General features: G+C 38.4%; 4 protein-coding genes across 6 annotated transcripts in view; all 4 read left to right on the forward strand.

Moving 5' to 3' along the window:
- Nucleotides 1–189: 189 nt before the first annotated feature.
- Nucleotides 190–4632, forward strand: LOC129787166 (uncharacterized protein KIAA0513). Of its 2 annotated transcripts, XM_055822523.1 has the most exons (6): nt 190–918; nt 1084–1333; nt 2566–3264; nt 3332–3704; nt 3779–3937; nt 4157–4632. In XM_055822523.1, the coding sequence occupies exons 1-6, from the start codon at nt 769–771 to the stop codon at nt 4161–4163; spliced, it is 1638 nt and encodes a 545-aa protein (XP_055678498.1). In that variant the 5' UTR covers nt 190–768; the 3' UTR covers nt 4164–4632. The 2 variants fall into 2 exon arrangements, with proteins under 2 accessions (XP_055678498.1, XP_055678497.1); XM_055822522.1 differs by having other exon boundaries at nt 609–1333.
- A 230-nt stretch (nt 4633–4862) lies between these two features.
- Nucleotides 4863–6848, forward strand: LOC129787171 (protein YIF1B-B). 2 transcript variants are annotated; one of them, XM_055822529.1, is made up of 4 exons: nt 4863–5202; nt 5438–6094; nt 6158–6420; nt 6485–6848. In XM_055822529.1, the coding sequence occupies exons 1-4, from the start codon at nt 5154–5156 to the stop codon at nt 6695–6697; spliced, it is 1182 nt and encodes a 393-aa protein (XP_055678504.1). In that variant the 5' UTR covers nt 4863–5153; the 3' UTR covers nt 6698–6848. The 2 variants fall into 2 exon arrangements, with proteins under 2 accessions (XP_055678504.1, XP_055678505.1); XM_055822530.1 differs by having other exon boundaries at nt 4863–5187.
- A 781-nt stretch (nt 6849–7629) lies between these two features.
- Nucleotides 7630–9191, forward strand: LOC129787172 (uncharacterized). The gene is made up of 3 exons (XM_055822531.1): nt 7630–7839; nt 7903–8949; nt 9017–9191. Exons 1-3 carry the CDS (start codon nt 7758–7760, stop codon nt 9118–9120), a joined length of 1233 nt encoding a protein of 410 aa, XP_055678506.1. The 5' UTR covers nt 7630–7757; the 3' UTR covers nt 9121–9191.
- A 1354-nt stretch (nt 9192–10545) lies between these two features.
- The window catches only part of LOC129787173 (neuroendocrine convertase 2), a 39959-nt gene continuing 23043 nt past the window's right edge, over nt 10546–27461 (forward strand). The window contains exon 1 of the mRNA XM_055822532.1: nt 10546–11272. Coding sequence (XP_055678507.1) covers nt 11102–11272 — 171 coding nt within the window. The 5' untranslated portion in view covers nt 10546–11101. The remainder of the gene's footprint in view (nt 11273–27461) is intronic.

A 27461-nucleotide genomic window follows, 5' to 3' on the forward strand; every position in this document is an offset into this window, starting at 1 on the left:
CTCTCCAACAAACGTGTAGTTTACCACCAGAGACGCGAGAGAATGAGAGAACCCGGCGCTTTTCTCTTTAAATCTGCAATCCACGACGCGACTTTGAGAGAGAAAATAAATTTCTCAGTTTGACTGCAACACAAGAGCTGTGAAGACCGAATTTCTCTTCTCTCAAATTTTACTTCTAACATCCATTTCACTTTAAAAAAGAAACTATTTTCCACCCTTTTGCAGCACAAAAGTGATTTAATAGTTCTCTCGTTGTAGGTGAAAACAAGGTGCTTAAAGTTATTTAAATTTAGTTTCCTCTTCCAGAAAAATATTATTGACCTTTTATCCTAGTTGTATGTACTACAAGGACAAATTACTTGCACTATGGTTTAGTGGAAAAAGTGATATATAGTTTTTTTTTATACACATACATAATTTAATAAACACAGAAGCAAAAGCTTGTGCTGTGATATAAAAGCTAAAAAAAAATGTTTTGTGTTGTTGAGGAAAGCTCCTCCTTGAGAATTGGCTCCACATTGTGTAGTTTATTCAAATAATATTATATAGGGGTAGTGTTAAAGCTCCTCTCTCACAAAAGGGTAGTTTTATGGCAGTACCACCACGAAAAAAAAAGAGGTGCTCCTAAAATCGATATAAATGTGTTCCCCCAAATGCTTCGCGTGAAGTGTGTTAAATTAAGAAGTGAACCAATTGCAATTTGAGAAAATCAACCCCTTTTATTCCTCTACGTAAATAATTCTGCTTTTCTGCGACAATTTGTGCGAAATGGTTGATTTTCCATCAACGTCCCAGAAAACGAATGGCGATGTGCAGAAAATGAGGCAACTCATGGGTCGTACACCTGGAATAATTAAATCAAAATTTTTATCAGTAATTGGCAGTAGCAATGAAATTTTTAATGGTATTTCCAGTAAGGTATGTAAATGTGTGCTTTATTATGCAAAATACCTTATCATATACGCTATGTGTAAAAATAAAATAGAACGCGAAAGTTGCTTTAAAAAAGTACAGAATAATAAAATTATTCACAGTCTTATTTGTCAAGGAAGTTGGACTAACATTAAACAATTTATTTTGCAGCTTGAAGCATTGAGTTTGAGTTCATCCACGGAGACTTCTCGGGAGACAGAAGACGAGTACGATATCTTCAAACCACAGCCAATTCCAAAGAAGACCAAAGCAAGTCCACCTGATTCAACGGGATTAAAGGAAGACGAGGAAGATGATTATGATGACTACATGATTGATTTTGAAGCAAGACGTGTCAAGGAGAGACGTGCCCATGAAGAAATCCTCTCTGGACGATACAGACATCCTAATATTATTCCAAGTTAGTATTTCAAGATTCTATCTAGAGAAGGATAAAAAACCAAAATTCTTTTGAAAAAGGGGGTGATTTTGTTTGAGGGTGGGGTGATTTCGTTTAGGGTGTTTTAAAGCAATTTAAGAACATTAAAAATTGACTATGTGCAATTCTAACGTTTGACATTTTTTTTCTTACGCTTGATGATCCTTTTTGATCATTTGACGTTCCTTTTCTTAACAGAAGGTAAAAAAGGAGAAAAGAGACTCACCATCCCCGAACAATGTTAATCTGTGCCTCTTTTTAATTCAATTTTTATAATTTTTCCAAATAACTCACTGAAGATGATGCAGAGCGCATCGAAAGCTTTTAGGCTAATCTTGGGATTTTCTTTATAAAAAAAAATCTCTCTTTTCTGGCGCTCACCGGACGGAGAAAACTCCTTTTTTACCTTCTAAACTTCTAAACGCCAGACGCTCTAATTTACTTTTCTTAACAGATAAACGCTTATTCAAAAGTTTATTGTTTGTTCCAACAGGCAAAGTTTTTTTTAACGTTTGACGCTTATTCTGTGTTGATTTGATGTTTATTCTTTAAGTACGATCGACATTGATTTAACGTTTTATTTGTCGTTAATTCTAACGTTTGACATTAAAACGATAGATGTTTATTCTGAAGCAAGATTTTTTTGTCTCTAACAATTTCCTTTCTTTTCAATGATTTGGCGTTTGTTTTCTAAAGTTTAACGTTTATTCTAATGTTGAACGTTTATTTTAATGCTAGACATATTTTTTCTAACAATTGATTTTCTATTTTAAAAGTTTGACGTTTCCTTTCAAACGTTACTTTTTTAGCATCTTAATTTTTTGTCGTTTTTGACGTTACTTTCAAAAAATTTGACGTTTTTTCTTACGTTTGAATTACATTCTAAATATCATTTCTTTTCTAACGTTTAATATTTATTCTATTTATTCATTCTAACAATTGATTTTCAAAGTTTAACGATTCTTTTCTAACGTTTTGTACATTCTACACATATTTCATTTCTTTTCTAACGTTTGAAAAAACCCTTTTTTAATTTTTTTTATGAATTGCTTTAAAATAATATTTTTTGACCCCAAAAGAAAAATTTGAACTGTTTTTAATCTACCCAAACACCTGCATTGGCTACACCTTCCCTACGAAATTCATGAGCTTTATGAGGCTAATTTTATTGCTTATTTAATATCTATAATAAAATTTTAATTATTTTTCAACAGGAATTTCAGCTGAAAATCACGATATGGCCGATCTGAACCATCATGCAATTTCATCATCAATTTCCACGGATATGAGTAATTGCTCTATTGATTCGAAATCCCTTCATGTCGACGAGGAGAATGATGATGCAGCAAATAATGCAGATGGTGGTCAGGTTTTGAAGTCAACTCATGAACAATTTCACCCTGCTATTGATATCCAGGCACCCAGTGAACGTGTAACCCCAATTGAGGAGGAGAGATTCAAGCCAGATGCGAGTAGTATCTCAACAAGTGAGTACGATTTATGCCTCCCAAGTGGTGGTGGGAGTTGTGAGTCGTCGGATTTGAAGGTGTGGATGCGATCGGAATCCGTGAATTCTGTCCCATCGTGGGCATCATCAATAAGTCTCGACAGTCAATCAGAGGAGGTGGTCCTGGAATTTATGAGACGCTTCCTCACGGCGCTCTTTGACAATTCCTGCGCAATAAGTCTCGAATTGAAGTCGGAGTTTGGACAAATGGCCAGAACTGAGGCAGGACGTCTGTGGTTCTCTCGGCTTGTTAATGCACAACGTGTAAAGTCGAAGATGGTGGATGAAACGACTTTCTACTCCTTGGTGCAGTACTTTGCGATTGTCCTCTTTGAATGCCATGAAAGTGAGGATTTTTCTCCGGCTAAAAGTCTCATGAATATGTGCTTTACATTCTACCACGACAGTACGTAATTATGCTGCTGCTTAATCTTTTATTAATTTAATTAATTTTATTTGTTGCTCTTTCACAGTTACTGTACCAGGAATAGAGCCCTATAGAGAATATCTCTACATCTACTTGAGGGATCAACCAATTTGGCATTCCTTGCGCTTCTGGAATGCCGCCTTTTTTGACGCCCTTCAGTGTGAACGAGCACATCGTCCCGTGCCTCAGACAAAGAGATCATCAACAACGCAGAAGGATTCATCAAATGGTACTACACGAAGGAATACGGCAACACCCCAAAGAGATCGATCTCAATCAATTTCTTCCGCGACAAATGAGGAGATTGATGAAGAAATTAAGCTGGATATCAAAGAGGATGTGCTTGAGGAGAAAAATCATCTCTTTGAAATTACTGAAGATGTTAAATTTCAACAAAATATCACCTTTGGCCAATTAGGGTGAGCAATAATTTCATTTTATATATATTTTTTTAAAGATTTCCATTTTGAGATCCTTTTAAAATTCCTTTCAGAACATTCACGTGCAATATGCACGCCTTTGGTTTGAGCAAACAGCTGTGCCTTGAATTTCTACGGAAGCAATGCACAATTGCAAATCTGAGCAAGGAGGATGAGAAACTCCTCCGAGACAATATTAATCGCATGTATAGAGAAACAGAACGTTGGAGCGAGTAAGACCTTTACCCTATTACAACATAATCTTTTAAGAATTTAATTGGATTAAAACACTATAAAATCATTAACTATCTACCTAACAAAGATTGATTTGAATTCTAAGCATATTGTCCGTCCCTTAGAAATTATGCAATACAATTTTTTATTCTAAAAAACTATTTAAAAAAATTAAAGTCTCACGGAAAAAGTTATTTTTTTTCTTCTTTCCTCAACAGACATTAGGAAAACACACTGCTAAATATTTTACACACAAAGATCAAAGATAAAACCTACTTTTTGAAAGAAGAAGACTATTTTTGAGGCTCTCAACGAATGTCCAGATAAACCTATCTTCAAATAATTGCTACATTTCTTTAAAACTCTAAAAGTTGAATGAAAAACACACAATTACATACAATACTTACTCTGCAATATGAGACGTGGTGCATTATTTTAATTAATTAAATTTCCTCTCAAAGTGTTGAGATTGTTAAATTACGATTTTAAATAATAATAATCTACAAAATGTCTATATTTAAACTAAATGTGCAAGGAATTATTTAAAAAACTAAATAATTCCTTAATTTTAACGACGAATTCTAATGCAGATAAAGAGAAAGAACTTCCATTTTTATGGAGTAGCATAGTGTATGGAATTAATAAATTAATTTTTATACATCATTATGTGAAATAAATTATGAAATTTTCCCGATTTACTATTTTATCATTTTTTTAATCGATGATTTTATTTCTTGATGACCTTTTATAAAAAATCTTATTTTTTGTAAATTGCGCCAAAAAATCTCCGCTGCAAGTTCTGGCGCTGCTGTTGGTTGAGGAGAAAGTGAGAAAGATTTTCTGATTCATACATCAACTATTACTGTCTCGCTCACATGGCGGGTTTTTCGCAGTTTTCTTGCATTTCCCTCCGAATTTTCCAGCAAAATTGGATTTTTCATGCTCAGGAAGCAGGAACATCAACAGTTTTTCCAAGAAAGCCCAAAAAATGTTTTATCCTTAAAAATGAATTTTAACACTTTTCCCGCACTGTACATTTTTCAAAAATGTCACAACGCACGTCCAACGGAGAAATTCCATCCTACGATCAAAATCATTTTTAATGGGTGCTTTGACTGAAAATTAGTGATGTGTAGTTTTTGAGTTTTTTGAGGCATTTCACCGGAAATACTCTGAAAGATTAGCTAAAATAGGGCACAGGAGAGTTTGTCCAGGATGAACTACAACGCCAATGCTAGCGCCCGGCAGCGTAAGTTGGAAAATTGTAAGGAAAACTGGCAAGTAGAGTGCGTGTGAAGAAATTTCTTGTTTTGCTTCCCTTCCTGGGATGGTTTTTGTGCTCTTCCTGGACACTTTCCCTCCCCAATCTGCAGAGAGTTTCCCCTTTTTGTGAGTGCTGTGCCTGAGGTGTTTGTAGAATCTTGCTGGTTTGCTGAAATACTCGCCTAATTCCAATTGGAACTAACCCTACTTTCCATTCGGGAATGTTTTTCTTGTAGCCAGCGGTGTCCGGAAACCCAAGAGAGTTAGCGATACGAATGCAATGGGTCCAGCTGCACCCCTACAGGGTGCTCCGCAGTTTATGTCCACTCCACAGCAACCGTATGGAATGGCAACAAGTACACCCACGTATGCTCCGCAGAATCCTTCACCACAGCAGCAATTCCAAATGCCGCAGCAGCAGCAGCAGAATTATGGATTTGACCAAAATATCAATCAGAGCAATTATTCCCAGTACCCAGGAGGTAATTTTGCGCCGGGTCAGCAGCCACAGGCACAGCAGATGCCCTTTGGTGGGGCACCAGGAGGTCAACCGGGTGGTTTTCCGGGGCAATTTTCCATGTTGCAGCAACCAATTGTCCAGGACATGGCAATGCAGTATGGGCAGCGACTTGCAGATCAGGGCAAGGAGTTGGTTAATCGGGAATTTGAAAAGTATATCCCGGTTACGCGGCTCAAGTACTACTTTGCCGTGGACAATAGGTACGTCATCAATAAGCTGCGGCTCCTCTTCTTCCCCTTCACCCACACGGATTGGTCGCTGAAGTACGACCAAGACAGCCCGGTGCAGCCGAGGTATGACGTCAATGCTCCGGATCTCTACATCCCAACCATGGCCTACATCACGTACATTGTGCTTGCTGGACTCGCTCTGGGTGAGTTTTCTTTGTTGATTTACTTCTCTAGTCAGGAAGTGTGAAGATTTTCTTGCATTTTAGGGATGCAGGATCGTTTCTCGCCGGAACAGCTGGGCATCCTGGCATCAAGCGCCTTGGCTTACAGCATCTTTGAACTCATCATCTACTCTGTGACTCTCTACGTGGCCAACATTTCGACATCCCTCAAGACACTGGATCTGCTCGCCTTCTCCGGCTACAAGTACACCATCATCAATTTCTGCATCCTCGTCAGTATCCTCTTCCGCCGGTCCGGATACTACGCTGCACTCGCCTACTGTAGCTTCTCCCTTGCCTTCTTTTTGGTAAGAAGATTCCTTCTTTTCAACCTTTTTTCTGCTTCTAATCCTGAATTGTATTCCTCCGTAGCTACGCAACATAAAGGCGAAGGTGCTGTCAAATCCACAGACCGCTCCTGTGCCCGGGGGCTACGATCCGTACGGGAATCAACAGCAATTCGACCAGACATTGGGTCACAAAAGAAAACTCTATTTTCTCCTCCTGGTTGCCGCCCTCCAGCCACTCCTGGCCTTCTGGCTATCGTGGCATCTCATACCGAGTGTCACGCTGGAAGTTCAGTAGGATTAAAGGAGTGGGATAGATCAAGGATTTATTAACTACTTATATTATTTTTCACTCACAATCTTCAGCATCTTTTACTACCCATTCTCCTTTGAGTTTTCTTTATTTGTGCAAATATATTGAGGAAATACATTGTAAAATGAAGAGAAAATGATTTTATTTAATTTTTCTTTAGAAAATCAAGAAAAAGTCGTAGAATAGCAATAAAATTCTCGCCAGTCTCCACTACATTTAGATAAAAATTGAGCTATTTTTTTTCAAGCTGATTGCCTTTCAGATCATTGGCTTCAAACGCTCTAAACATCCGATTCCGCTATGTTACATGATCCAGCTCTTCTTATCTCAACACTTCAAGTATTTATTTAATTTCTTTACGTAGCATAAACATTTTCGGGCTCTCATAAAGTGATAAAATACGTTTTTGTCTCCAATTTCCTCGCATCGTCATAATTTTTGTCTCTCAGCGTTAAGATCGTTGCCGAAAGATTTTATTGAGAAATCCAGAAAGATCAGTCAGAGATCAACTGGCGTCAAACGCGGTCAGAGCATTTTCAGAAAGTTTATTCTCTTTATTGTTAGTTGGGGAACATTTCATGTGATTTCTACATACAGCTTGGGTTGTATGGCGATCCTGGGACCAAGATTAGATACTAAAGGTACGTAGAATAAATTTTATAAGGACTTGATTGATATAAAAGTTATTTAATATTTAATTAATTGATGAAATCAAACTTTTTTTTTATTCTACAAGTTCCTCCATCATTGCCTAAACATTTTTGAGCTCTCTGGATAATTGAAAACTTATCTTTTACTTCGTATTTAAATTAATAATAATTTTAATTTGAGTGTAAGAATTTATCGAAAATAAATTGATTAAGGACACAACGGACTTATGTAAAAATCGTTAAATTCAAAATCTTCAAAAAAGACCCAACATAACCTCAAATAATTGTTTTGAAGAATTCCGGCGCGTTTTGTGTTTTTGCTAAAAAATAATCTAAAAATCAAAATAATTCGTGTTAATTAATGTAAATTCCAATGCAGGGTTGATGTGAGAGACATGAACAGTGGAAAGACGCCGAAGACAAAGAGCAGGAAGCGGTTGCTCAAGAGAAAATCTAGTTTTTCAGCAGACTCAACGGGTAAGACGCTTCCCGGAATGTTTTTATTTCGTTTTTTCTTTACATTTCATTTGTTTTTTACAGGAAGTCCTCAGGCGGGGACTTCGGTGACGAGTACGAATCAATTCTTGAACCGCAACTGCTCGACACCTGTGAGTTCTACCACTGGAAAGGATGGGAATGCCTGGAATTCACCGCAACTGGCTTCCTCGCCAATTCGTGCATTGTCGCAGGATCTGTACAAACAAACTGGTGTGGCGTGGCAGTGGGAGAGTCCTCGGCAGAGTCCCCTGGCGAAACGAAGGCTGACGCGGAGGAGTATTGTTGTTGTGCAGAAAGATAGTGTTGGAGAGGGAAAGCGAATGCTGAGATCTCAAACTGCCAAGAAGAGTGGAAAGAATCAGCCGAAGGAGAATGATGAAGGGGGCGCGGGTGGATTCCTCAAGTTCCGGGAGGATTTAATGACTCTCGATACATCCCCGGAGCTTGCCCCGGAGGCCAATGGATCACCCAGTGTGGAACAGAAGGAGAAATCTGCGACATCCAAAGTGGAGACCACGGCGGATATGGTGAAGTATGTGTTGGATGGCTCTGATACCTTCTGCGTGAATGGCGAGAAGACAATTGAGAAGCCAAAAGGTGCTGCAACACGTGACGATAGAGACTTCCTCTTCGATGACTCAGCCATCGATCGTGATTTGGAGGCTCTTGCCAAGGAGGTTGAAGCTAAAACTGCCACAGTTCCAAAGGGCCCTCCTGACAAGGGAGCAGCTGGTGAATCAGAAGAGTTTGTCTTTACTGCGGAAGAGGAGAAGAAGACAGATGTGGCAAAGGTTCCACCTAAATCTCAAATGACAACGCGGAATGAAGATCTTAAATGGCTGGATGATACATCTTTTGATGAAATACTGTCGCAAATGCCTCTTGATGCGCCCGGAACGAGTCGCAATGCCAGCTTTGGGAGACACGCCACGATGCCGGCGCAAAAGCAAACACAACCCGATGTGAAGAATAATGTCTCAAAGGGAATCTTCAGGTACGACAGCATGCCGACGGATTCAACGACAAACAGAGAACCTGCACAGAGTTTGTCCCGGAATGGGAGCAATGAATCTGTCTCCTCCACATCCTGTAAGTTTAACAGCTAATTTGCATTCATGCGAAGTATTCTGAAACATTTTCATTCATAATTTTTCAGCTGCTGGAAGATGTTCTGCGCGGGAGATTCAGCTAAAGCGTCTGGAGGCAAAGCAGCGTCTCCTGAAGAATTCTCTACAGCAAAAGAATATAAATAAAAGATGATCATCTCAGGGTTTGTTATATTCTCAAAGATCTGTGTTCATTCTTGTGGCAGTAAAGGTAAAGAAAAATCATTCCTTCGTCTCTTTTTATTACAAATCTCTGTAAAAAAAAAACATTCATATATTTTTCTGTAAAATACGAATCTCAATGAATGGGATTAAAAAAAATGATTTTTTTATTCTCTCAATGTGTTTCTTGAAAGAAATGGAGGGGGCAATTGTGGCGGCTTAGAAGGGGCAGGGATGGAGGGTTATTTTACGATGTGCTATCATCGATTCTTTATCGCACACACGTACCCGCGTAGAAGCATCACACTCGATGGGATTTAAGATTGAGAAATGTTTAATAACTATTCACAACATGTAATGTTGGATCCTCTACTGATGGGGCTTTATCTCTCCAGCTGGCTCCCCTTTTTTCGCGGTCTACTGGCCGCGGGGGAGGGGAGGGGAGGACAATATTGTGAGAGCTTTCAAGGGCGGAGCATTCGCAATTTTCCCCGCATTTTCCCATGTCGGGACGCGAAAGTTCAGGGTGATCTTGCGCATTAATTGCCGGGTTGTAGTGTGTGGCTGACTCAACACCTTCCACATACAACTTTTGTGTGCCTGTATGGCTATTTTTATTTGTTGTCTCAACGGAAAATCTATATTTTTTCTAACCCAACAGGGTTGCATTAGGGCCCCAGGAATCCCCTAAATTACTTGGTTTATTTGACTGACTCCATATGGGAGCATTCTTTGCAATCGAATCCTATCCTTTTTAGGGAGCTTGGAAATCTATTTTTTGTCCTTAAAAGTTAAATTTTTATTTGAGAATATTATTTTATTTAACGAAAAAAGAGAAAGCTCTTTGGATTTGTTCTAAATAACCCAAAACTCATAAAAGTTTAAATAGTTTCGAGTCGTCTAAACCGCTTAATAAATCCCATAATCTATAAAAAAAAAATGAATAAAGTTACAGTCGTGATCGTGCAGTAGGACCGTCGTCAAAAAAACTTCTCCGCGGTAAAACGGCTTCAAAATGAGGAATTTTGCCTTCGTAGTAGGACAATTGGTATCCTACCTTTCCAATAGTACTAATTGTCCCACTGCGAATGCGAAATTCCTCATTCTGCAGCCGTTTTACCGCGGAGAACTTTTTTTGACGACGGTCCTACTGCACGATCACGACTGTATTTAAAATAAAAATAAAATTGAAAAAGAATATTCAACGCACCATATGTTAGGGATTTTCCCATCCTCTCACGAAGAAAGCTTTGAAAGCTCGCATAGAGTTCTGCCCTGATGCGAAGGGTATAAATTCAAATATTATCATTTGGTGAGCTTAGGCATGCAATGACGTCATTGAGCACACTCACAGAGAAATGTGGCGCGTACCGAGGGGGCTCTTGATGGTGTTTTCAGCCACTCCTGCGCATCCCCAGCATTCTCCCCCAGAAGACGAGCCGATCGAAGTTGACGGCAGAGAATCCATTCACGGACTTTCTGTCACAACTGGCACGCCATCGATACAAGTTCGGTGTAGTTTCTGTGTGCTGGGCCTCTTCTCTTTACCATCCACCACACATTCCAGCCAAGAAGCCCAAAGGCCAGGACTCGAGAAGCCCCATTGAGACTCCCACAGTGTGAACTGTTGAGCTTTTTTCAATTATTTGGGAGCGTCGAACATTCGCGGGAAGGGAGCTTTTTTTGCGTGTGTGCTTTCGTGGTTTGTGGAGGAGAAATAGAGAGTAGTGCTCCGCCACCGTTTTTCCCTCACACAGCGCGGCAAAAGTGCACGAAAAGGGGGGAAAGATGCAGGTGTGAAGGTGTGCAATTCAGTTGGTGGGCACTGAGACATTTCCAGGTGTTTTTTTTTGCATTTCGGGCGAGGCGCAAATTGAGAAGTCTCTACATCTCAGAATTCAACAGTCAGCTGTCAAGCTTAGCGAGACGTGCTTTTTAACCAGCGAGCTTTCACCTGTCCAGTTTGGTGGGCGATGCCAGTGACATGGCTGTGCCTCCTGGGGCTCATTTTCACCGCAGCGACTGTCTCCTCATCATCTGGTGATGTCTTCACCAGCTCCTTCCTCGTGCGTTTCAAGCGTAACGTGCACAATGAGGTGGCTCATGAGATTGCCAATAAATATGGATACGACAACCTAGGCTCGGTGAGTACAACAATCAAATTATATTTCCCAAAAAAAAGCTTCCATTTTCATTTGAAAGAATAATAAAAAAAACTGGCGCGTATGCGGGGGTGGTTTGGTGGCAGAAAACATCTGCCAGGCTTCCATTCATGCGTGTCCATAGCTGGAACGTCGTAATTGATGTTTTGTGGAGGTGTTTCTTCCATTACGCATCTTTTGTGGCGCTCCGGAGGCGGGAAGTAGCTTGTAATTTCATCCAGCAGCATAGTATTAATGTTGATTGAAAAAAGGTTTGTAAGTTCTGCGGGAAAAGGTTGCGTTTCGAATTTTGCTTGAAAAATTTCTGTTTGAAATTTTGATATTGAACTTTTGAAAATTAGAGAATTTCTAATAAAATTTTTTGAGAATTTTCTTGATTTTCTTTGGGAAATTGGGGGCAATTTCTTAATAAAAGCTCAAATACAATCGCAGCTTTTCTTTATAACTTTCAAAACAGAAATTAAAAAAAAATGAATTTTTAAAATGCAACGCAATTCAAAAAGCTTTTCAAAAGGATTCAAAAAGCAAGAGAATGCTGAAGAATGCGATCTAAAAGATTTATAAGAATGTTTCCTTATAAAATATTGAAAGTGGTAAATTGATATCACATGTATGCCGTGGTTTATTGAATTTTCAATCATGCGACACCTGTTTTGCCGGGTATTTCGTGATATGTCAAGGCGCAGGAGGTGAAATTATGTGGGCTAAAATATTCAAAGATGAATATTTCAAGCAAGCACTCTTTTATATAAAGCTTCTCTAAGCCCCAAAAGAAATCTTGCTCCCCCGCCAAAAACTGAAAGCTTTGTCGTATGTAGGGGGGATATATATTCATGAAGTTCTGTCTGGACTAGAGGTTTTTCACGAAAATTTTTCTCCATATTTTATTCATTGAACTTTTATGTTGAATTTATCAATGAAAAAAATTCTTGCGTGGAAGAATTTAGACGCGTTTATGCTGTTAGAGAGTTGTAAGAAATTTCGGATTTTATTCTAAATTCCATCGAAAAGATTTTAAGACTTTAAGAAATCTAAAAAGCTCTTCAAAAGAAATTGGCAGACTACGAATTAGCTTATCTAATAAGTCTTATAACTTTCAATGAAATCATCTTTATTAGTCTAAAAGGCCTAGAAAGATTCAAAAACTTATGGTTTTCATTAAAAAGAATTGATTAAATATTTCTGTCATTGAGAGAAAATAAATCATTTTCATTACAAAAACTTCTGCAAATCATCTCTCAAAGTGATTTTTTCAATGAAAAATTATATAATAAAAATCTCTGGTCCAGTCAACCAATCCATCTTATTTTGAGAACTTCCTTTTCTTCTGGGAAATCCTTCAATGTGAGTGTGTGTGTACCTTGAGTTGTATATTAATCGATCTCCCCTTGAGTGGCTCTTGGGCAAGATAAACAACAAGGAGGAAGTAAATACACAGTGTAGTCCAATTAAGTTGGGCTACCTAGAAAGTCTATTTGAGCGGTAGGGCACGGCTAACTAAATGCCCCACATGCGCTCCCGACGAAACTCAGAGAGAGACTGACTCATACCGGAGCGTGCTGATGGACGACGCTCACACGTACATCCACCGCCTAGGACATTTAGCTCGCACATTCCCTCCACCCGCTAGCCATGAGACTAGGGTCTGGAAAAACTTAGGACTACATTCGGCCATACTGATGTGGTGACGTCCCTTGTCACCGATGAGTGTAGCTGGTCCACACGTTTGGAGCACAGCCACCTCACCCTTGGTGTTCGTTCTTTCCCCACATCAGCTCGGCTGTCCTTACACGATCAGGTTTACTGATCCACGGTCAGTGAATCTCCACCCACGGATGGTATGACACAGGACCTTTCCCACAATTATGTGGATAACACGGCATAATTGCCAGCACCAACGACATTCACAGTAAATGCCATTGAACACGGAATCATCTTCTTTTATCCAACCCACCACTACTGCAGCAAACTCGATTAGAAGAATAATTCCCCGCTACTGTGACTCCAAGTACCCTCCCAAGGAAAATGCTTGTGCCAAGATAGCGACACCCTCTCACAAGAGGCCAACCCCACGAGAATTTTAATTCATTTCGATTCTTTAATTCAGGGCCTTCATGGGATAACACAAGGGGACACACAACCCCAGACCTAAAGTCTAATGACACGACCTATCGAACTCAGAAGATGTCAATACTTCAAATGCTTTATTTCAAAAAGTTTCCACAACATCTTCCTTTTCTTCCTTGTCCTTTGCCACGTTCACTTCGTGTGTCTCTTCCTCTTGGGATGCCTCACTAGAGCTATCTTCTGTCTCTTTCTTTTTGTTCACCATCTAGTCCGGATGATACTTTCCATCCTCCGATGAACTCTTGCTGCTTGAGGGACTCGATTCCTCACGATCCTTTGTCACAATTTTATCCACCTTTTTCATGTAGCTAAGAAAGCCTGGAAGATTTCCAGCCGGAGCAGACAACAACAGTCCTTTAACCATCACATTTGGAATTCCTTCGATGAGGTATTCCCGGATATCGTCATCCCGCAGGTTAATCCTCCGGGCCTGCTTCACCACCGAGTGAAAATACTCCTCCACTGATTCCTCTTTCTTTCGCTTTCTTATCCTCAGTTCATGGTGAATTTGGGCCACGGACAATTTCTCCGGAAAATTCAGTAGAATCTCCTTCTTGAAGTCACTGTACGATCGTATGTTCTCTTGGTTTCCTTCATACCAATCCTTGGCGGCACCTTTAAGCCGAAACACTGCAGCCACCAAGGATTGTTTGGCATCCATATCAAAAAGGACGATGGCATCATCCACTTTCCGGATCCACTCTTCCGCAAGAAGCCCGTTTTTCTGTCCAGGTTCGAACGCAGGGATAAGAGCCTCCATTTCAACCGCCGTGAGCCGTGGACGTTGAGTCGGAGGAGTAGTCATTGTTGTCTGAAAACCCCAAAACAACAACATTTAGTACATAAGATGGTACATCTCGCACCCCCGGTGCTCGAGGTTGACTAACATGAGGTTCTTCGCGTAAATAATGTGGACAAATGCTCGCAAATCCGCTCATTTTTGCTCAAAAAAAAACAATAACAACATAACCTCTAAACATGTTGTCCTTTTTTTGTGCTTGTTTATCACTTCTTGCGGCTCTATCCAGCATTTTTCTGCCCTTAGTCATCCTCTTTAACACATGAATTACCTTTGTTTTTCACCAATCACCACGATATTTTTTCTGAGAAAATAGCCAGAAATAAGAAATTCCGCGCAACCACTTGTCACTTTGCCATAAATTCTCGAAATTTCTGTTTGACGTGACGTCATCAATAACAATCGGAAATAATTCGTGTCGGAGAGATCTCTCATGCACACACACACACACACTCATACACCCCAGGGGTAGATTTTGTTGCAACATTTACATATATATACACATTAGAGTTTTTCATAAGAAAATGAAGAAAATGCGCATGTATTTAATTCTCTTTTTTTTCCATTTATTTTCTCTCTCTTACCAACGGGCACCCCATCCGCCACTTTTTCCTTCGGCGATGGTCTCTTCCGCGTGCCCCGGGGGGGCGGAACACCCCCCGTTTCTACTCACAGTTTCCCTTTTGGGGCCCTTGATGGCTGCCTGGTGCCGGAAACCTCGCTGCCAGATGAGGAAGAAATTCTCTTTCCGAGAATTTTGCCGTCCGCCATCTTGTCGCTCCGTCGATTGCGCAGCTTTTCCACACTTTTCACCACATTTCTCACTTTTCACTCGCGTACACCTCGCAGTTTCACTTCTGCGATTCTTTAGGGATCTTCATCCCACTTCTGATATGTAGTCCAATTAAGTTGGGCTACCTAGAAAGTCTATTTGAGCGGTAGGGCACGGCTAACTAAATGCCCCACATGCGCTCCCGACGAAACTCAGAGAGAGACTGACTCATACCGGAGCGTGCTGATGGACGACGCTCACACGTACATCCACCGCCTAGGACATTTAGCTCGCACATTCCCTCCACCCGCTAGCCATGAGACTAGGGTCTGGAAAAACTTAGGACTACAACAGGGTGGCTTCATGAGGCAATAGAAAAAAAATAAGGGAAACCACATTCATTGCACAAGGGAGGCTCAAAAGGGCGCAAAAAGTGAATGATGGGTTTTTTATTTGTTGTATTTTGTGACCAAATTGAAGGAGAATGTGCGCGTATCATCGTGAGATTGCAGCACAATCGACGGGGTTATTTTTTTCTGTGGTCGCGTAGGCGTGGATGTGTACGCTATTTCTGGTTGGATTTTTACCACCCCCGAGAATGATGATTATTGAATTCCATGAATTGCGATTAATTTGTCACAATTCGAAAGTCAACCCGTGGGCAATTGGTGAGTCAGTGGAGACGCCGGGTGGTACTGGGCGCCTCCACTGGGGTTCTACGCAACAAAATGAGTTAATGAGGATTTCAGCCGTGGGCTGTGGGGGATTAAGAGTTTCGATCTTTTGCGCTGTGTGAATTAAACTTTTCCCAAAAGAGCTTGAGGGGCTATTTGGTATCCTTTTGCCTCCACAATCCACAGCACTAAAATTATACCGATAAATTTCTCATCAATTTTCCATGCTGTGTGTTTTTTCCTCTCCTGACACAAAACTTTCTCCATACGTGCTATTTTTGTGCTTTTTTCTTTCAAACTTTCCATACCACCACCACCCCTCCATTTAGGGCTCGTCACCCTCGGTTCTTTTTTCATACTAGATGGGTTGATATGTGCGGAATATCCCCCATTTGCCGCGTTAACTTACAGTCCCACGGGGAGGCCTGTGGTGACAATAAAATAATAATAAATGTGTGAAAATGGACAGGAGGGTGGTTGAAATGATTGAACAGGTGGCCAATTGGGGGTGTACACGAAATTGCGCAAAAATTGGAGGTGATTGCTCCCCTAAAAGCAAACACCAGCTGTTGCAAGGGTGGGTGGCACAGCACAAAGTACACAGACTTTTGATTAATTCAATAAAAAATGGGAAATTGAATAATTTAATGCTAACATATGGTTGGTTGAATCTCAGGGCTAGAAATGTAATTTCCTCTTCACCACAAACCCAGCCCCTTTGCGCGTCCGCACGTCTACGAAGGATGTTAGGCCGTCGGCCCTTGGTCGCAGCATCCGGCAAGGAAAAATCAATCATGCTACACTGTATATTTTCAATCTCGCATGTAGCTGCTCTCTCTCTGTGTTCTATATTAGACTCAATATAGACGGAGTTCGAAGAGTGACACTGCCATCAAATTCCTAAAGAGTTGGGGGTGAAAGCGGGTGAAAGTGCAAATGGGAGATTTAATTGAAATTGTGGGTAAAGAGCTTTGCAAGATTATTGATTTATTCTTTGCAATTATTTTAAAATATATCTTGCGGGATTGGGAAAAATGATAGATGATTTCGAAAACCCACTAAAAGCTTACAAAAATTTTAAAAATTAATTTAATTAACAATCTAATGAGAAGTTTATTGAATAAACTGAGTCTGGAAACTCAAGACTTTTAATTTAAATAAATCAAACAAACCTCATGAGACATATTCACGTCGTTGTACAAGTACATACCGAGAATATCTAACTGAAATGTAAACAATTTTGAGGCTTTTGAAACCGTAAACCCCATAAACCTAATCAAAAGCTTTTTGGACGTATGAAAGCATATCCCTTTGGAATGGCTGCAATTCGAGCCACTTCTCTAAACCTCTCTCATCTGGTCAAATTTCTTACTCTATGTTTATGCCTTCACTTTAGCTCCAATACGGGGTTGGGGGTTGTAGGCATTGTATGTGGTTTTGCCACTCTACATGACTCCCCTTCCATCTGTGGTATCACTCGATGTTCTCTGCAAAAGCTCTCGTGTAATAAAAACGAGGGCGTTGTGGGAATTTCTCTTCGATTTCATGCGGGGAAGCGCACCCTCGTGCCCTACAAAAGTTTTACACGAAATTCATTAATCAGAGAAACAAGAAATCCCAGGCTATTAATTTTCAATAAACAAATCCGCAAAGGATGAAAAGTCCAAAAGAATTTGAATAATTAATTTCTTTGAGGGTTTTTCTGTCAGATTTTGGGATCAAAAGTCAATTCTTTGCATCCCTTAATGTGGGAGAATTGTGCTTTGAAGCCGAGCTTGTAAGCCCCTGTGGAAGGGAGTTATTATGTATTTTGAAAATATCATGGATATGTAATAGGAAAATTCCCATTACCTTCATAGCCTCACAGCATACTGAATATTGGCTGTGTGATGGGGCTTTTATTTATATCTCTCTCACAGCTATTGATTGAGGATTGTGGAGGGGTTTGGAGATGAACGGATGGAATAAATCTCGAGACACTCCATTGATTATTCCGAGACATATAGCACTCTCTGTGAGCCTCCAGAACCCTTTTCTGCCTCATTGTCTCATGGGGTTCTCCAGTAGGTGGAGAAAAGGACAATTTCTGAGAAGGTCCAAGTCAAAGGAAGTCAGATGGTTGCTTGTAAGCAAAGCTATCTGAATTTATCTCTAAATTGAGGAATAAAAGGAGTAAAAGTAACAGAATTTTAAAGGTTCCATAAAAAGAACTTTTATTAAAAGAAAATCAATGTAAACCTTCCGCTAGAATTATTTTAGAGAAAATGAATAATATCAAAACTAGATAAAATCAAATTGAAAGTTTTCACAGTAAAAGTTTGTAAATTCCAGCAAAATAGAAGCTGTTTTTAGATTCATGTTCTACATTTCAATCTGTTTGAGTTTTCAAACAAAAAAAAACCCTCGCGAATGAACTAAAAATAGTCCTAATTGGAGCATGAGAATTGCAATTTTCAAAGTTATATAGACACATACCTCCATTCACATCCCCACCCGGCGTCTCCATCGCGTAGAACATTGCCCGTGGCGTCTCTTCGTGATTTTCCCTCGTCGAAAAAATTAATTCAACTCTGAAAAAGTTTTTTATTTCTCGCAAAAATTTGTGGGGAGATTTCCCAAAATGTCACACTAATAATTCATTTGGAATTCAAATCTCATGTAATGCTATATAGGTTTGTATATATAATACAAATAGAAAGTAGGAAAGTGCGTCACGGAAATTTTCATTCCAAATGTCTTGGTGCAAATAAAAGAAAAAAAATGTAGGTATCTCCTGTAACTTGTAGCACCGTTCAACGCGTGGAATCTTTATGAAATTCCTGGGATTTTTTGTTGTTGTACTGTCTCCGGCCTCCGGTTTGCTCATTTTTAATCTCCTGTATATTCCATACGTATTGCACAGAAAGGTCTACAGTTAAGCTGATAAGCGGTGTGTGAGGGTGGTTTTTCTTTCACTCCTGGATGAAGTTTTCCACCGGCATTAACATGATATTCACGTACCAGATTCGCTATTGAGACTTAATAATTTTTCTCACAGTGGAATTTCAAGCCTCCCCAAAAAAGGCAGTATGTACCGTGCGAGGGGGCCAAGGGGAAAAGGGGCTTCAAGGGGATTTTGGTATGAAATGTGGGAAGCAGATGTGGGTTCAAAATCCAAATGAGATTACATTGGAGAGGGGCTTTTTTAAAAGCAAAACCACTTCCATATGCTCAAGAGAGGGAAAAATTTTCTTCGTAAAACCACTTAATTTTCCCTTTGCAAATTTATTTTCTTTAAGAATGGTAAGCATACAGTGAAAAAGATACGTTTAGTGAGTGGCGGGGTATTTTTTTTACATTATTCAGTGATATATAAACAGTTTTCTATATATTATGAATTATTGATTGAAATATGCCGGATGCCTTTTCTCCCCTACTTTTGCACCCATTTTCCATCCACTTTATGTTTATTTGAAGCATCCACCGGGGATGACAAAAAGGGAAATGGGAAAAAAGTTACTTTATCTGTCTGCCTGCCATTTCCATACCGCAAGAGGAAAGAGCTTGACTTTTCACATACAGAATTCCACAGGATGATGGATTTCCCTACCCCAAGAGCTTCAATATTGAAGAAAAGTTCTTAGGTACTATAGTCGTAATTCGTAAAGTTTATTAATGAGACTTTTTTTGCAGAGCTTTTCTTACCGTTTGGAAATATCTGAGTGTTCAGAATATGATTTTCTGATGACGTCGTAATATTTTAAAAGGTCATTTTAAATTGATATATAGTAATTTGCAGCAATTTAGGCGAAATTTGGTAGTACTTAATTGTATTTCATTTAAAAATAAAAGAAGATTCTTTAAATAAAATAAAGAATAAGAAGCAATATTAGAAAAATTGCAAAAATGGTAAAATATATTCATCTTATCAAAATATGTTAAAAAGTATGTAAAAGATGAGCAAAATATCATTCTTCAATAGCTTGATTTTATTTGGTGAAAAGCCCCCGCAAATCCCTTTTGGCATAATATTTTGCAACATTGGATTAGAAACTTTCTAAAAATAAGATTCCATGTTTTCTCGCGTACCGTATGTGGAGCTTTTAGCTTTGATTTTCCGTACAAATAGTATGTGCACAACTTTTTTTTTTTTTTTTAAATGAATTCGCCGTTGTTGGATGAAAGGCGGTCATTAGGAGTCAAAGGAATATGCTCTTTCATTGAAGCAAGTATTTTCTGAAATTCCTTTTGTGGGGCAATGCGGATAAAATATCCCCAAATAAACCATGTGAATGGACTTTCAGCTACGGGGAAACTTTTCGTTTCTCCAGCATATTTTTCTCTGGTATGTCCTTCGTATCGAAATTTGCGACTATATGGATTGTGTGGGGAGGGCGCGTAAAAAGGACACCGTCCAACCCACATAGGCATGATAAAAAATAATATGCCAAAGGAGATTTTCATTGAATATTTTGGCACAGGAGATTGACACGTGGACAAAGAACGTTTTTTTCGGGGGGAGCGAAAATTTGAAAGCTCGCCCACGCTGAAATCTCCCTCCAAATGCGACCTACTCACACTTAGGGGTGAGATGGGGCTTTTGGTGTTAAGAAAATATGTTTCTCTTTAAGTTGAATGGAAAAGAAGAATTCACCGTGAATTCATTACGTAAAGTGAATTCAGATGAATGACTTTTCACCTCTATACCCAACTAAATAGCAATTAAATATCATCAATGTACTTTGCCAAATTACATGTAGAAATTTATCTGGCGAAGGGAATGGGCAGGAGCATCAAACACAAACGCGAATGAATATGCGAAGGGATAGAAAATGTGGAGGACGAAATCTTTTGATGGGAAAAGCTTTTAGGCGAAAAATCCCTCACAGACGCCAAACTGAATCCGTATTTATATTTTTTCTTAGAGTGGGAAATATTTTTTCCTAAAGAGGTTTTATATGTTCGTTCAACCCTTCAAGACGATGCTATGGAGTTGCAAATACAGCCTATATGGCGATTAATTTAATTAAAGCCCATTACATCACTTTTGCCAAGTTTTTTTGGACAGAGGTTCATGTTACAAAATAATGAGCAATCACAATGATTTTCCGGAAAATTCCTCAACCCAATGCTGCTTTTCCGTACAAGAAAAGACATGGCGTCATCCTTTCAAAATGAAGCATCTGCTGAAATGAATTCTCGCTCGTCAGTTTGTTTTCTGGGTGTTCTTTATGCATTTGAAATTGCTGTATGAAGTAATTTTATGCATGGAAATATGGAAATGTAGTTGAATGTAAAAGATTAAATAAACATTGTTTGGGAATATTTTATGCAAGAAGGTATAGATTCAATGGAAAAACTTAATTTGTATGTAGGTCATGTTGAATATAATTTCATTATTTTATGTAGTTTTAATAAGAACTTATTTTAATCTTGCTCTATGAGTTTTATTTGAAGGGAATCAAGAAATTTATTCCATATAGTTGTATTAAAAAAAAAAAACATTTTCACCCCCAGAGGGCTAAAACTTTTCAATGGCGACATCTAGTGAATAAAGTTTTTGTTCAAGTTTAGCAAAATTTTCAATTTACTTTTTGTTTATCATTTTGAAATTTGCACAACAAATATGGCTCTAAAAACACAATGTGGATACATCCATTATTATTATGTCAGAAATAATCCAAAACATACTGCAAAACCCTTCACTCATTGCTGTGTCGACACATCTCTTTGGCTAACATGATAAACAAACACCAACAACCCCATCCATATGGATGAACCGCACCGGAACATGAGTGCAGGGAAAATTTTGCTGTGCGAGTTAATTAATTTTCTCCAACAGCAAATTTTCCACCGGATGATAAATTTGAAGACTAAATTAATTCTAGTTGACTTCAGGTTCAGAGTTGGCAAAATTTCACGTGTATTAATATTTATTGTTCAGAATTTATTCTTATCTCTTCCCTTCTCATTGTTGGCGCGTTTACGCCTTTATACCTCCTTTGTGTGATTTTCACTTGAAAATCTACAAATTAAAATTTTCCCCATTGCTATGTGTGTTTCATATACCATACAATTCTATTCATCTAATGGCTGGAGCTTCTCTCTTTAATTTGCAAATTTTAACCCACATCCTGTAGAAGCGCTAGGCACAAGCCACGAAATGTCAATATACCACGGAGAGCTTTGGGAGCTGGGAAAAAGCACTGGAAAATACAGCTTAGGGGTATATGGTTTAAAATTTCACTTGAGTGTAAAGTAATGGATGTGTCAATAAGTTTTTGGGAGAGAAACTATTTGGTGAGTTTGTGCAAATTGCAAAGTTGCCTAAAAGGTTATTTACATTTTATTTCACCTGTTATGATCCCACAAACGAGGTATGAATAAATTGAAATGGCTTCTATTTTTGCCGGGATTATTGACCTCGTAATTGATAAATTACTTTGCAAAAGAACATGGCGTTATGTAACTGATAATATTGCATACTTTTAGGCACAAAATGGACCTAAATGTAGATATAATTTATGTCCTGTTTATTCTTATTATTGCAATAAAAACGCGCCATAATTTATGGAAATTTAGAAGAATTTTTCATCCCTTTTTATTTAAAGAATCTTCTACAAGTCTTCTAAAAAGAATTTTTCTGTCTTCATTAATGTCCAAGTTGATATCCCAAAATAGCCAAGTCAGTTGCTCGCGGTGTTATCGTCTAATTTTATGTCATTCTTCTCGAGAAAAGCCCGCAATTCATCCGAGAAGTTGTCAAGAAAAATTTCGTTCAAACAAAAACTCCGAGACATTGATGAAGTTGGACGCTAAGAGAGAGCTTCTGACCACTTTTGTGTCAATGTTTTTCCACCTAAATCTCCGTGATTTCCCTCTACGTGTTTTTTCATCAAGTCTGAGATTTATTGATGCGAAAATTTGCCTCTCAAGCATACAAGGATTTCCCCAGAAAAGCCATCATCAATGATGATGGCATGAGAAAAAAAAAGATTATCATGCGGACATTTTATTCATCTTAAAGGCATATCCGAAAGGGATTACATCAGCAGCTCAGTTGTACGTAATTGAAGCCAATTTCCTTACAAAGAGTACGCGGGGGAAAGCGGTTGTGTGTGTGTACTCAGCAATGTAGACCCCCTCAAGGCATTTCTTCCTTCGAAAGCCATCCTCTGCGTCATGCTTTTGAATTTTTGAAAATAATATAAAAGAAAACGTGACGTAGTTGCGAGAGTTTTAAAAGAAACTTTTTGTGCTACGAGTAAAAACCAAAGAAGAAAGGCACTTTCTGGCTTTCTCGCAGCTTGTAAACTTTTTACTCACCCTTTCACACGATTATTTTTTCGTTTTTTTTTCTCTATGGAAGCTTCATTGGAGTGTGATGAAAAATGCTGAATTGCTGCGCATTGCTGGTGAAAAGGAATGTAACATAATTTTTTTTTGTTCAGAGTTTTGATCCTCATACAAAGTGTATGAGCGGGAAAAGCTTCAACCCCTGTAGACATTCCCTTTCTTCTCTTCTCTCGAAATGTTTCCTTCCTGATTTTATCAATTCCATTGAGCTTCCCCCTTTTTCATATAAAATATATATGGAGATATATACATTTTATTTACAAAATGCCGACTGGCGCTGCAGAAGAAAATTCAAAATGTGCTGCCAAGAACGCAAGCTTCCCACCAGGACCTATCTCTTTGCCTAAGGCGGTAACGTGGTAAGGGATCATCCCTCGGATGTTTAACTTGGAGTATGCAAACACTGAGAGCATGGGGATTTACTCGGGGGGTAGCACCATACAATTTTTTTTACGATGTATAAGAAGCTCTTTGACATTCTTTTGGCACCAAGCACCCGAAATCTTCGAGATGTTCACGCAGAGAGATTGCAAATTTCCCACTTGGGGATTTACATTGCTTCTTTGTCTCGTTTTCCTATCATGATTCCAGAGATTTATGTCTTCCGCCCACAGATGGTCTGTCAGTCAGATAGGGGAGCGGGAGGATGTGAGATGCTGAAACATTATAATTAAGTCCCAAGAGAGCTTCTTTCACACTCTTGTGAATTTTATGACTATCTCTCGGGTAGCGCATACAGTGGAAGCCACTGAGGAATTGAAATTGAGTTTAGGGTGCATCATTAGTGATCAATTGATTGATTTTTATTTAAAGAAAATTTGACATTGAAAATCAGTGCTACAGAATTTTCAAATTTTCTTTCAAAACTTCTTTTGAAATCTTTTGCTTCAATTTTAAATTTAAAGTATATTATTCTGTTGATCTTCAATATATAAATGTTACGTATACAAATGCGTAATGGGAAATAAATCTCCTTCAGTCGCTCATGGAAAATCCTTCTCGCCTCCATTTACTGCACATGTAAGTCTGCTCTCTTTGGCTATGTAGAAGGTACATCAGTGTTTAAATCCATTGTGACATAGCGAAACAAGTGGAAGCACTTTCTCTCCACATGAGAGAAATGAATGTGTTATTGTTTTGCTGATCCAAAATCGATTTTCCCACACTTTTATAATATGTGTACAATGTTTTCCAATGAGAAGCTCCTAAAGTCTGAAATGGAAAGCTTTTGCCACAATGGGATATTTCATATGCGGGATTCTATTTTTATTTCATAAAAAATGTATTTTTTTTTATAAAATTGCCTTCTTTTCAAAAATAGCACCGAGAAGCGTCATTTGATTTTCATTTGTCAATTTGATGACATATGCAAAAGTCAAAATGGAATATGTGTCAAAATTTGACAGCTCAGTTTGAGATTATTAAACTTAAATTGTTGGAAGAGAAAATCCGGAAAGACGAAACTTTTGCATCCATTTGAGATGATATTGCTCTGAAGACAATGGTTTGTTTAGACAGTTTAAACAAATTAAGCAAATATTCCAAATTATTTTGTTTTAAGTTTCACGTGCTCAGGTTTCAAGAGATAAAAGCTATTATTATCAATTAAAACATCTTGCTGCTCTAATTTAAACAATTTGAGGAACTGCGCATAAATTGGAGTTCCTCAAATATTTCTCAGAACATCAGTTAATCTTTTAACATGGACCGAGAATGCATTGTTGAGTACCTTGACTGTGATGCAAGAGCAGGGAACCTAATTAAAACTAAGAGAGGTGTGCTGAAGAATAAATGAGAGAAGGAAAGTCATTAAACTGGATGCACACCATCTGACCTAAATCCTCTAGCCTTTTGCCTGGGTGTGACTTTGTTGCACATCAAAGTTTCCGGGTAAAATGTGTGCAGTCAAACACGTAGAAAATGTTTGAAATTTCATTGAAACTTTGATACTCCCTTGAATTTCTCGTCAATTATAGTTTTTCTTCAAACTTTAATTTTAAAACTATCGATTTTTGATAGAGAATCCCAAGAATTTGATATCTTCTAGCGCATAATGGTTATATTCATATGTATGTGGGAGAGAGGATGGAAAATAGAAAATATAAAAGCACCTCCCTCCTTCTCTAATGTATTCATCGTGAATATGAAAAGCATGTTTTAGGAATTTTATGAGGCGTCACTTTAGCAAAGTTTATTTTACCATCAACTCAATCATCGACGTTATACAAAATACACTGAGAAAAATTCTTCTACATCGGTGTGCTTTTGTACTTTAAGCTGAGGTTAAAAGCTATTTGTGATTAATTTACTGGAATGCGAAAGAAAGAGGAATAAACTCATTTTGTTGCAAAGAAGTTTTCTTAATCACATTAAACAATTTTCTTCTCTCATTCTCTATTAAATTATACTCCAAAGAGAGATAAAAGGAATTAACTGAAGAGGAAAAATGTTTTACTTTACGGTTGAGGCTTAATTTGTAAGCAACGTTGGACATTTTTCTTTTGAAAAACTGTTAGCGTCCTTTTTATCAGAACATAACCTTAAAATTTAGAATTGTCGTTATTAAAAACATATTTTTTAAACTGAAAACTAAAAGAATCATTCAAAAATTTACAATAAAACTTTCTAAAAGTGTTACATATGGATGCTGATGGAAGAGAAACCGCAGGATGAACCGGGGATGACTTTCAGAATGTAATTGCGAAATTTTATTCTTCAATTTCCTCAATGTCCTTTTTATCATATTTTTTTATCCCTATAACCACGATGTCTCTGTCGTACACACCGTTCTGTTATTCACCACGTCCTTCTTTTTATTCGACGCTGTCTTCACGCCCAGCAATAAAACCCAATTTTATGATTGTAGCAAATTTAATTAAGTTGCGAGATTTTTCACGACATCTTCACGGTCAAAGTAAAATGGCAAAAGGGGGGAAAATTGCTCCAAGACTTTATAAACCATAAGAAGAGATAAATCAAATTGAAATACAATATTGTCATTTGAAAGTCCTCTTCCCCTCCCCCCATCCATGTACCCTTTTATATCTGAACCAAGGGTGGTACGGTCAAGGGTGTATGAGTGCAAAAGGAGACGGAGAAAACGGTGGTGGTGAGTGGTTTGACTTAATGGCTTCTGCAGCTAGCACAACATGAGCTTCCATTAACAGACAAAAATCTTAATAGCCCTTAAGTTTCCTAATGGAGAAAACTTATACGACTGAGAATTGCGCTGTGGTGTTACAAAGTGCTATTCTCGAATAGAGATGCAATGCATCGGAACTCCCTTTTTCCGCCCCCTCACCCATCAGCTTGATGCACTTTTCGTTTTAACTGCGAAAGAAGACATAAATTGGGAAAGATGGAAATGGAACGTAATATATTTTGTTTGATGCAATTTTCAATTATTTAAGAAAATTAATCTTGAAGTATTGAGAGCCTTGAGAGCAATTGAGAGGGTTCTAATTTGCAAGTTTTTATTCCAAAATGTTTCGAATTCAATATTCGCAATTTTTTGCGCGAAATCATCCCAAATCAAATTCCTAAAATAATTCTAGGAAAATTCTCAAACATAAACTCATCAATTGATTGAAATAGAACTTTTTTCTGGTGGTCTTCCAACTTCATTTTTTCAAAGAATTTCTCAATAAAATACTTTAACACTTTTTTCATTCTTGCAAATCAAATAAATTTCCTTTAAGGCCTTTCACTTGAAATTCATGGGTTTTCGAGAAATTAATTTTAAATTCACTCGCTGGTTGTTGCTGGTAGTAAAAGGTCAAGTGTAAACCACCCACCTTTCTTTTTTGACCGAATTTGCGGTTCGTCTGTAAATTTTTTGCATCTTGAATCCTTTAAAAAAAATTGAGTGCTTTCGCTTAAGAAATGAGCTTTCGCGGGCAATATTTGTATTATGTACAATTGGGGATGGGGATATGGAAATTTATGCTACTGCTGATGGTTTGTGGCGGCTTCTGGGGCGTGTATAGATAAAGTTTGATGGCAGTTTGTGTCGTAATCATGGCATTACAGTGGTGTGTGGATGAATCAAGGCCAAGAGACGCATGTTAGTCATATGATCGCTTTTTTTTGGGAGACACACATTCAAGGGTAAGGGCGACACCATGACCAAAATAGACTGCCGAAAACTAAAATTAAATTTGCATAATAGCTAGGACGACGTACGCAATATAAACAGGGGCGTATAGCAATGTTTCCGAGTTCAAGGGAGGGAGGCAAACTTTTTTTTGTTGTTGTTACTTTCCTGCATATAAATATATTTTTTTAGCACTCAAGGAGAGACTATGGGGTGAATGCGTGAGCTAAAAGTGTCACCATAGAATGATTGACTCGCCCTTGTGTAAGAAGATTGAGAATCACTCGCCATCCCCTAAAGAATTTGGGGGGTGTTGACGGGAGGAGCTTTTCTATTTTTGGGGTGGTCGACCAAGGCACGCACGGAGATTC

The sequence above is a fragment of the Lutzomyia longipalpis genome, chromosome 1, assembly GCF_024334085.1.
Source record: "Lutzomyia longipalpis isolate SR_M1_2022 chromosome 1, ASM2433408v1".
Classification (NCBI taxonomy): Eukaryota; Metazoa; Arthropoda; class Insecta; order Diptera; family Psychodidae; genus Lutzomyia; species Lutzomyia longipalpis.

Coding starts and splice junctions, on each gene's coding strand:
- LOC129787166 (XM_055822522.1), top strand. CDS start 769: ATGGTTGATTTTCCATCAACGTCCCAGAAAACGAATGGCGATGTGCAG. Junction 1,334..2,565: donor ACATCCTAATATTATTCCAA/GTTAGTATTTCA, acceptor ATTTTTCAACAG/GAATTTCAGCTGAAAATCAC. Junction 3,265..3,331: donor CTTTACATTCTACCACGACA/GTACGTAATTAT, acceptor GCTCTTTCACAG/TTACTGTACCAGGAATAGAG.
- LOC129787171 (XM_055822529.1), top strand. CDS start 5,154: ATGAACTACAACGCCAATGCTAGCGCCCGGCAGCGTAAGTTGGAAAAT. Junction 5,203..5,437: donor GCAGCGTAAGTTGGAAAATT/GTAAGGAAAACT, acceptor TTTTTCTTGTAG/CCAGCGGTGTCCGGAAACCC. Junction 6,421..6,484: donor TCTCCCTTGCCTTCTTTTTG/GTAAGAAGATTC, acceptor ATTCCTCCGTAG/CTACGCAACATAAAGGCGAA.
- LOC129787172 (XM_055822531.1), top strand. CDS start 7,758: ATGAACAGTGGAAAGACGCCGAAGACAAAGAGCAGGAAGCGGTTGCTC. Junction 7,840..7,902: donor TTTTTCAGCAGACTCAACGG/GTAAGACGCTTC, acceptor TGTTTTTTACAG/GAAGTCCTCAGGCGGGGACT. Junction 8,950..9,016: donor ATCTGTCTCCTCCACATCCT/GTAAGTTTAACA, acceptor ATAATTTTTCAG/CTGCTGGAAGATGTTCTGCG.